Source organism: Convolutriloba macropyga, chromosome 3 (assembly GCF_964194025.1).
Source record: "Convolutriloba macropyga chromosome 3, txConMacr16.3, whole genome shotgun sequence".
Lineage (NCBI taxonomy): Eukaryota > Metazoa > Xenacoelomorpha > Acoela > Convolutidae > Convolutriloba > Convolutriloba macropyga.
Window position 1 is genome coordinate 46,008,359 of NC_134470.1, and position 10,694 is coordinate 46,019,052.

Genomic DNA, 10,694 nt, shown 5'->3' on the forward strand with positions numbered 1-10,694 from the left:
GCACGATAATTCTCCCAGTAAATCTCTAATTTCATTATGCCTTTGCATAATCGGGCCTCTTTTTGCAAATTAGGGGGTGCTGAACATGGAAATCTTCACCAGAGCCGTCACATTTCACAGGGAGGTTTGTTAGGGGTAAACCGTATCTTGGCGCCGGGGAAACCTGGAATTCGTTCTTCGACAAAACAAAATTGTCTTTCTCTGTCACTTTTGCTGTTAACCAACAAGAGTTTCCCGTTTTGAAATTCCGCTCCACTCTTTTTCTCTCTTATGTGCATGCTTGTTCTTACAAACTCTTATATTTGTTACTCTGCTGGGACTCATTTTCTAGCTGAAAACTTTGTTTGCTGCTGCGAACGTGAGTTTTGTGTGCGTCGACGTCCAATGTCGTTCCGTTCAAAATAGAGCCCGAAATCAGTGAAGATGTTTTTTTGGATATTTCAAACTGCTCACTCGCTTTTACCACTGGGTCTGGAACACCCAATCCTTCATATTTAGCAGACAAACTGAACAGGCTACGTTGGGGATTACTCATGTTATAAATGTTAGCTATATTTGATTTGAACTGGTGTTTTATTGAATCTTCTAGTGGTTTCAAAAATTTATCGCAACATGGGACAACTCTCATCAGAGAATTCCTTTTGGCCTGGACTGATTTAGTTAACACCGAGAAACTCTCATGAGGGTAGAAATTGGCTGCAAGGCTCAAAAGTTGACTCTTAACCTGCCAATTTTTGGTTTTTTCTTGAACAGATTCTTTCATTGTAGTTTCATCGCCAATGAAGCTTCCAAGATAACGTTTTCCAGTTACGAATTTCAAACCGGTTTGCACAAAGCAACGCTTCGTTTCATCAGCATGGTCTGGATGAACAAAAAGGAAGCTCTTTTTTGGCTCAGAGTAGTATCCATGCTTCGGCTCCTCATCAACTACTTGTTGCAGCCGCTGTTTTGAGTCACGGAACCTTCCACATCATGTGCAAAAAAAACTTTTGCTTATGTTTCGTCGGGTTGTGCAATTTTTTGGTTAAAGGCAATAGATAAACACCACCAAACAGCATTGAAAGAGGGTCGCCTTGAGTTGTCCCTTCTCCGCTGCGGATAAAGACGTCAGTATTGCTCAGCACAAGTTTAGAGCTTTCCTGGGGTAACTATTGTAAAGAAAAGTAGAAGCTCTGGACCAAACGGTTCTAGCGTTTAGAAGTGTGGAACTTCTGTTTAAAGAATTGAATGCATTTTTTGCATCAAGCAGCAACAGACCAAAACTATTGGAGGACTTTTGCTCAAACAACTCTCGAAGTCCATGATTCAATCACTCAATTCTATATGACACTCCACCCGCAAGTTGTTCTGATCCAAAAGCATACGCCGAGTCATCAGCAGTTAAGTCAGCTACTGCTTTATCGAGTAATCTTTGCAAAGTTTCAGCAATGCTGATTAGTCTGACTCCTGGCTGTTTATCTAATGCAATAAGTCGACATGAGAACGAGGCTTAGATTTCGTTTGCAATCAAATTACCTAGCTGAAAAACTATGTGTCTCAATCTGGAGCTTTCGAGGCCAAACATAATTAACGCATCAAACCAGTGGTTGGCGTCCAATTCAGAGGGTCCTGAACTACCGTAAAGTTTCAGGGCTTGTTTTTCAACTGTACTACTTGTTGTATTCAATTTTTATAGAGGAGTAATTTCTGATATGTTGAATGTCTCCTCAAATAATGATGAGGCTTTCGGGTGTTTTTCCATCTATTAAATCGTAAGGCTTAAGAACACTCGTTTCATTTTTTCTACAAGGAACCTTGTTGCATTGTTGATGTTCAATCTTGAACCATTTTCGCAAACGTTCGGAGTTTCTCCTCTTATAAGACTGAACAAGAGATTGAGACTTTTTCACCAACCACTCCTTCATCCTATTTTCAATTGTTATTTTTTACATCTTTGGAGTGTCTCACTTTGTTGTCTCTGTGATGTATTAGAGCCGAAAAAAAACAGAAGTTGCTCTGATTGAATATTTGATTTCAGAAACATTTCAAGTTCGCAATTTAGCATCTCGACATACTGTTTCCCAATTTTTCCCGTCGGCAATCTGTAACATTTGCATCTGCGTGTGCTAACAGTATTCCATCTATCTTCCCAAAGCACTTCGTTCTCATGAGGCACAATGTAATTTGTGTTTTTGAGTAGAAAAATTTCTTTCATCGAAGATTCTTTCTCTGCATCTGATAAAAATTTATCTGCATGATTATTGTCACGTAGATTAAGCCTCGCTAAATATTGTCTTAAACCACTAAAAGAAGAGTCAAATCTAAATTGCGCGGGATTTCCAATTGCAGATAAATCCAAACTGAATAAGAGTCAAAAGTGGTGTCATATGTTCATTCCAACTCACATAATGGACTCTTGGTCGATTGTTTTTGTGGCCAATAACTTTTGCTTTGTATTTGTTTTTATCGTGGCCAGCAATCCTGATTTCAGTGTTCTTATGGACAAAATACACATCGTGTATTTCTTGGTTTTCGCTATCACTGAGCTCGGCGGATTCAAAACCTGTCGTGATCTCTTCTGTTTTATCGAGCTGATTAGCTGGCTCAGAACTAAGTGTGTTGTATATGGTAAACAATAATTGGACGGAAAAACAGTGAATAAATAAGCGGTTTCCGGTTTCAATCAAACTTGATTGGGTGCTCGTTCATTTATCTCGATTAGTGTCTCGAGATAAATGAACGAACACTTATCTCGATTAGATTTATCTCAATTAGATCGTGAAACCATAATCTCTGCAGTTTAAATTGCAAGAGCCGCAAGCAAAACTTACTTTTTTGATATCTTTTTGTTTTTCTTCTTCCGACTTGTGAATGAAGAACATGATTCGGGGAATAATTAGGCAACTGTTTTCACAGGCGAACCGCCCCAGAAAATTTGGGGGGACAGCCGCCACAGGAAGCTTACTTGGGGGGTAGGGATTGGACAAAAGTCGTGACTCCTGACGAATGAAGTCTATGGCAACTGCCGCAACCAATACGTAAAAGGTATTAGAAAAGGATCGATCTCACCGGAGAACTGATATCAGGATCTTCTTCTAGCCCCAATAGCCACGAATAGATTCCACGTGCAATCCACAAATAAATAATCCTGGACGCAAAAACAGGGGGGCAAAAAGTACTTCTATCGAGCTCAATATTCGATAATTTTCTCCTTTTAGCTGCTTAATTTGCTGAACAGCCCAACAACGCTAGTGCATTCAATGATTCCTATTAAATAATGCAAACCTCCTAAAAAAGACACTATTAGTTAAAATTTGTTATGGCAAACCATGATTCCCATCTAAAAAGGTTGTTATACTTTTACTTGGTTATAGTTAATGTGAGTTATTATAAAATTAGCGGCTGTAAATTGTCCTATTTTTTCTTAACCTTGACACCCGGTCCTCAAAATCATGAACCCAGTTTAAAAGAACCAAAAACTATGTACTTTTAATCACAATTCCTATGCATTCAAGCTAACCGAATCACACATATACTATTTGAAAAGTCTACAAAAAACCCATCGAAAAAAAAACAACTTAATTTTAGAGAGGAAACAAACCCCCACGGAAAAAAACCCTTTTTTAAATTGAATTACTGTCGTTATAATTTGTTCGGCTGTGATAGTTTCATATCAAGTCCCACGGGCAGCTAGGGCATGGCCATGGCCCGCGAGGCATAGCCAAACGCGCTAAATGCGGAGGTCTTTGATAGTAAAGTGGGGGTTTATTCCTGTGGGTTTTTTGTTCCGACTCCTTTTGAGGGGGGAGGAACTATATACTCAAATGGGTTTTTTGTTCAGACAATTTTGGCCGATCGATACAACAATTGTAGAGAGTTGTGAGTGGTATCATTAGGAAGCCCGTCCAGCGTAAAATATGGAATTAAAAAGATTTTTTCGATGTTTGCTTTTTAAATGGACTTATCGAGGTTTACAATTTTTTGAATATTAGACGTAATTCAGCTGTTTTATTCACATTTTTGATCAAATTTTCATCCATTTTGAAAAAATTTTTTTCAATTTTGCTTTAAAAAATGTTAAAAATGTTAACTGTAGCGTTATTGATTTTATCTCTACAGATAGAGGATGGTTGCTGAATTGTTCGATTCGAGTTTTTTTGTTAGAGTTTCTGCTAAAATTTTCATTCGTCAAAAAATTTTAAAATTCGTCCAAAAATGGCTTTTTTAGCACGCTTGCTTTAAATTGGCTGAAAGTATATACCTTGAAACTGCGGCCATATTCTTTCTAAGCTTAAAACAGAGCTATTTGTACTTCCGCTGATTTTATGGGTCTTCTGGAATTATAATTTTGCCAAGTTTCCTCAAATTTAAAGTGGATTGTTATACAAAATGTATTATTTTTTTTGTTTTTGACAAACTGAAAAATTCTGTGTATAATTGATCTACTTCGCAAAAAAATCACCAATAAATTGTTCTGTTGGACGCGCAGTAGAACCAGGGTTGATCTTGATCTCACCATGGATCCTTGTGATAAAAATTGTTTTAATTTTAATGGCGCGCGAACTTTTTTCAAAATATTCACTCTACGTAAATACTTATATGTAAATTACGGACACCAATTTCAAATCAGGGCTCAATTAATGTCAAATACTATTTAGAGTAAACGAGACCCAACGAGTTTCATCATGTTTTCAGAGCTAAGCTCATGGTTTTTATGTCTCTGACCAATTGTTTTTGTAAAAATTTTGTGGACCTTTTGCATTTTGCTTTCATTTCTTATAATTTTTGATGCCCAATGACATATTGTCCCCAATCATAGATCCAGTTTGCTTTCACAAGGTTTAAAAGAACCTGGAAATTTTTATCAATTGTTATCTACTGTCTATTATGACTTTTAATATATTTATTTTGAGAAAATATCGTCGATTTCTTGAAGTTTGCCACAATTTTATTTTATTTGAAAAAAGTGACAATTTACAGTTCTTGCATGTATCATTTTACAGTTAAAGTGCCTGCCTTGAACAGTGTTATATCGTAAAAATATTTGATATTTGGCTTCTTTATATATTTGTTTTTTTGTGGGTTCGTGATTTAGTTTCATTAGTAACATTGGCTTCTTGATGTGTTGAAATTTAATTCATCGCTTTTTTGTTGTAACCCTAAGTCTCCTATGACCTTTGAATATTTGAATTTAAAAAAAAATTGGGTTTGTAAGCTTCGTCTTTTTTAAGTAGTTTTTCGGTCAATTTGTAGCGCAGTCTCTGTAAATACAGGTCAGAATATTTTTCCAATGAGCTTTAAATTAATCTTTATAACGGTTTTAGCTTCAAAGATTTGTTTCTTGTTTGTTCATTTCAACGGATTTTTGGTTTGTTTTTAAATTATAACAATAATCGTTGATCCCATTGGTTTTCATATTTTACGCAATCGAACGTTGCTTCCTATGTATATATAAATAAACATCTTAGTGGTTTCAGTTGATATCTAATGACATTATTAACTGTAAATTTATTTGTTTTCAAAAATGGTAAAGTATTTTTGAGCTTCACAACTTTTTGCTCTTCTTTGTCGACCTGTAAACCAGTCGCATTGGGGACAGGTCCCGTATCTTTTCTGATGACGTACAGGTTAACCTGTTTTGTTTTGGTTTTTATCTGATGCGAGTTTGATTTTATTGTTTTTTTTTATTATAGACGTCGAGTTGTGGTCGTAAATAAAGTTTGTTGTTTGATTTTTTTATTGTCCTTTTTAGTAGTCCTATTATCAAAAACTTTTATCTGACCTCTAGCGTGGCATTACCGTATTTCATTGGTTGTTTATTGAACGATGTGTATGTTTTTGAAAGTTTTCTATCGCTTCAGCATTTGGTAGTCAAGTAAGTCAAGAATGTGGATGAGCGGGGCCGGAACATTATGTGCGTACGCACATTACCGAGCCTCCTTGTTTCCTATCTAAATTGATGTGGGGCTTTTTCACTGGTGTTTTTTCCGCAACCCTATTTGAATCATAAAATCATTTGCTAAATCGAAATGCATCACTGTTCTGAAAAAGCCAAATCTGTGAGTAATTGAGAAGGTTATTCCTGTTAACTTAACACCTTAAGTTGCAACTTTCGAGCTTGTGTGAACAAATTTGACTCTTTGTAATCGTGCTTCTGATTTTTTCATAAGCTTTTGGGAGTTTCCATGACAGTATGATTAGTTAACAATTTTTGAGGATTTATTTGTGGAAAATATGACATGACAAGACTAATTTAGCAATAAAGGGAACAGTTTCAAGATGATTTATTATTTGTCTGATAATAATCATTCAATTCGGCGCGGTATTGACTTTGAAAAAACACTGCTTCTTTATGTCTGCTTTGTCAATTTATAGGTAGACATTTTGCACCGTCTCATCTGTTGAATCAGGGTACCTTGAGGTGTACAATTATGTTCAATTTAGCCCAAATCTGCACAATTTATAATCATGCTTAGCCTTTTTCCCACTTTTGTCTCCTGAATCACGGCCAACTTTTTACTGGATCACATTGTTCATAATCGTATCAACCCGATGAAAGTTTTTTCCAACTAATAACGATGTTTTGCGAAAACGTTTTCAGCCCCTAACTTGACGATATTACCATCATTCAAGCTTCGTCTCTTCCCCTCCCACGCTGTGCCTCCTCCTTCTCTAGTGATCAATTTGAAGACAGATGTGAATGGGTCCTACTTCGACGAGTACATTAGATGCAGCCACGTTCTCCATCTCACTGGATCAGAATTCAAATCGTTCAAAGTCACTGGCAACCCCAGAAGAGATATTTACTCTTATATGGCACCCAAAATATGTCCAATTACTTATGCTGCCCATTTCACACTTTTGAACTCGTTTTGTTTTTGTAAATATAATGTTGTCTTTTAATGAACTAATTCTTCAGTGATGTGAATTTGGATGCAGTTTGTAACCTCGTGCTCTATCTTGATATTTTTGAAAGACTTTTAATTATTTTGAGTCCTATTCGGAGAAAATTTCAGACTTTTTTAAAAATGTGATTTCAATACAGCGAGGAGGAAAAAAAGGGAAATTGATTTATTATAAATATATAATGAATCAATTTCCCGAAGATGAGTTGAAAAAAGAACTTGAATTCTCTGCTCGCTGTATCGAAATTACAATTTTAAAAATCAGGTAGAGGTTGCCCCGATCTTAATGCTCAGTGGACACTAAAGTGTCTGAACAGATTGAAAGTATCAAATGGAGCACCTATTACGGGAGAATATAATAACTACACATGTAAAATCTCAAAAATTTCCCATGTTATTTTTCCAGTTGACAGGCGTTCTAGTTGACAGTTGGCTAGTGTGCGTTACGCGTGCATTGCAGTTGTGTCTGCATTTTACTCTAGAGAGCTAGAGCAGTATGGCAATGGACAGATGATCACTGTTGCCCATAGTGATCATCTGTCCATTTCTTCTATTTCCCTTAACCATTTATTTACCTAACTACATTATAGATAGTGTAGTGGGGAGCAACAACGGTTGAAGAGCATTATAAGAAAAAAAATGCATCCCAATTCGTTTAACGTGGCTAATTTGAAAGCCATATCATTTCTTCCGTAAATCAGTTCACCCCTCAAATTTTACCCGAATGCTTTTCCACAAACGAGCTCTACGTATTCTGTGTACCAACGCCGTAAATCTTTGCTACTCAAACTTTTTACGTTTTCCTAAATCTCCACGGTAATTGTACACAATAAAGAGAAAATCAGACGTAAGCAATAAACATGGGGCGTGAAAAAAGTGGAAATTAGTTGTTCCATCAAAACTAAAAAGCATACTAGTAACTGAATGCAATTTGAAGAAAAGGGAATCATCACCGGAATTTCAAAATGAAATCAAACACCATCATTTTTGTGGTTTCTGTCAATGATGGAGGAAGAAGGCAGTTATTCACCGAAAATATAATGGAATGTCAGGTTGAGAAAGTATTCAGCTTGTTGAGCTGTTACCCAAGGTTTGAGATTCTTTTTGTCTATGACGCAGACACTTTTTGAACGCACACAGGGGGTACGGTGCGTTTAAACCTACACACTCGAGGAATTTTTGTATACCAGCTTCATAAACGCACCATTACTTCTCCAATGTCTGCACTATAGGCACCAACTCTGCCACATAAGCGAGCCACGTTCTTTCAGGCAGACGAGCCAGAAACTTGATCATAGGCCCACTAAAATCTGCCTTATACCTTTTTTAAACATTTGTTTGCACCACAATCCTCCTCCACACAAACCGGAGGTAAACAAGACATATAATAGAGTGCAATATATTGATCCATTTGAGCGTCTAAGCTACTTAATATTATTTCATCAGCTCTCTTTGCTGTCAAAACCACAAAAAATTGTTTAGGAAATTTTCTTGCAGCCCAAGAAAAAACCGATGTTTTTTATATGACACTTCCTCAAATGGAATCCTGGATAAGCCAAGATTCAAAACACATCACAAAAGCACAACAAAACAACATTATGGTCTGCTTGAATCTCTTCATAACTTGATCGAGTCAAAGTTCGGATCGTATGTATCGCATTTTGGTATGGCCGGGTTTTCAAAAGGATTATTGAACGAGCACACAAGCCACCAAAATTTTGAACAAGTCAAAGTCTGGATTTATGGTGAATTCATAATAAGCAAATGACTATTTTCACGAGTCATTTTGAACGGGGAACTCAACCTGTTTTAATCTTTCATTTTTCCTCTTGAAAAGCAAATAGAATTGTTCATAGGTTTTTGTTGTTTTATCCTCCTGTAATTTTATTACAAATCTGACAGAGACGGTGACTTAGTGACTGACGAGAGATTAATAAAGTTCTTAAGCCCAATTTTTGGTTGCTAGTACAATAGACATACAGTTTAGCACCCCTATCAAACTGGAACGAAGCATTCGGTCCATTTCACCCATCGTTTTCCACAAAATATATCTTAAAACACAGAAAATTGGCTTGAATTGAGAAATATGGCTACGAATGTGATGCTTGGAAATCTGGAAATATAGTTAGTCTGGAAATACAGTTAATATAGTTCATGTACCATTTGGTAGGGGTGCAAGTCTGTGATGTATACTAGAGGGTAGGGGGTGCGAAGGTTCAAACTTCTGACTCGATGGTCGTACTCCTAGTATATGCTATCTTTCTAAGCCTGATAAGTCTCATAAAAGTATTTAATGATCTAAGTAAGTAAATTTGACTAATTGATCTAGTTATAAGTTTTATATAATCTTTATAGAAATCTAACATAGATAAATTTACAGCTAAAGTGATGAGGTTATAAGAGTTAAAACATAAAGTTATAAAAGTTAGAAGTTATGAAAGTTAGAAAGAGGACAAGGTCGGGAAAGTTAGTAAAAACTTTACTAACTCGAACTGTTATCAGTAACTTATTATTCCCTTTTGAATAAAGTCCTGACTTGAAAATTATCTCTAACTATTCGTTATTCGATATAGTTGAGAACATTGGTTTAGTAATTTCACTTTGGAAATACTTTCGTTTTGAGATTACTTTCTCGATTTGGAGATATTAAATTCTCAGTTTCTCTGAGTTATTAATTCTTAATTTCTCAAAGTTGTGATTCTTTCTTTGCTATATATAGTTCTCAGAACGGGATAGTTCCCGTCCTGCTGGATGGCAAAATGTCCGTTTGGCTGGACGGACATTTTGTGCAATATGAATGGTTCAGCTAATTACATCATTCTATTTTTAGAATGATGTAATTTGAATACTTAGCTTAGTTAAGCTAAGTATTCAACATAAACATTACTTCAGTACATCCCGACCCGGTCCTTAGTGGGGGTAAAATGAAAATCATAGCATCAATAAAAGGTACACATATAAATTTTTAAAGTTTACAGATAAAAAAAGACAAGTTATAAATTTTAAGGTTTACAGATTATGTAAAAAAAAGTTTTTGTGCCTTCTCCCCGGCTCAGAGATTCGAAAAATTGTCGTTACCTCGAAAGTCTCCATGGCGATAGTCTCTTAGTTCTCTCAGCAGGCTTTCATTGCGCTGCTGGAGCTGGAAATTCTTGTAACGTTCCTTGAGGAAACTTTGCTCGAGGTTTCGAATGTAGTTGTCTTCTGAGCTGTCAAGGTTTGCGGTTAGGAAATGAAATGGGACAGAGATGATTTGTTTATCGATGCCTAAATTCTTAGCTCTGTAAGTTTTTGCTTTCGGGTTATAAGAGATCAGTTTGTATAGGTTAGCGTGGTTTTGCAATTTATAGTTCAAGCTCATATCATATTTCGGGTGCCCCTTGAAGCTTGGGTTGCACACTAGTTGTTCAGTTTTGATTTGGCGGTTGATTTTGTCCTGCACAGTAAGTGTCTTTGGCATGACTGCTGCCACTGGTGGTTGGAGTTGTGATGGTCCTGGTTGTGGTTGTTGAGGCTGTTCTAACAGTTGTTGGGTATCTTGTTGCTCATATGATTGGGGCTCCTCGGTTGTTGTTAGATATTGTGTGACAATGTCGATGGGAAGTTCTGATGGAGGGGCATCGTCTAGTAATTCCTCGAATGCTGGCAGCAGAAAGTCATTGTCGTCGAGGGTGATGTTCTAAAAAATTTTTATACAAAAGGGTTATTTATAGTTGTAATTAATTAGATTTAATTACACTGGAGAGGTTGGGAAATCATCATTGCTAGAGTGATTTTCCCTCTCTTGTCTAATTGATTGTAGCTCACTTT

General features: G+C 36.3%; 1 protein-coding gene across 3 annotated transcripts in view; it reads left to right on the forward strand.

The window, feature by feature from the left end:
* Positions 1-6,927, forward strand: part of LOC142337087 (lactosylceramide 4-alpha-galactosyltransferase-like) — a 147,027-nt gene extending 140,100 nt beyond the window's left edge. For all 3 annotated transcript variants that reach the window (XM_075386157.1, XM_075386156.1, XM_075386158.1), the window contains exon 4: positions 6,581-6,927. In XM_075386157.1, the coding sequence (XP_075242272.1) occupies positions 6,581-6,882 (302 nt within the window). In that variant the 3' untranslated portion in view covers positions 6,883-6,927. The remainder of the gene's footprint in view (positions 1-6,580) is intronic.
* Positions 6,928-10,694: the final 3,767 nt, after the last annotated feature.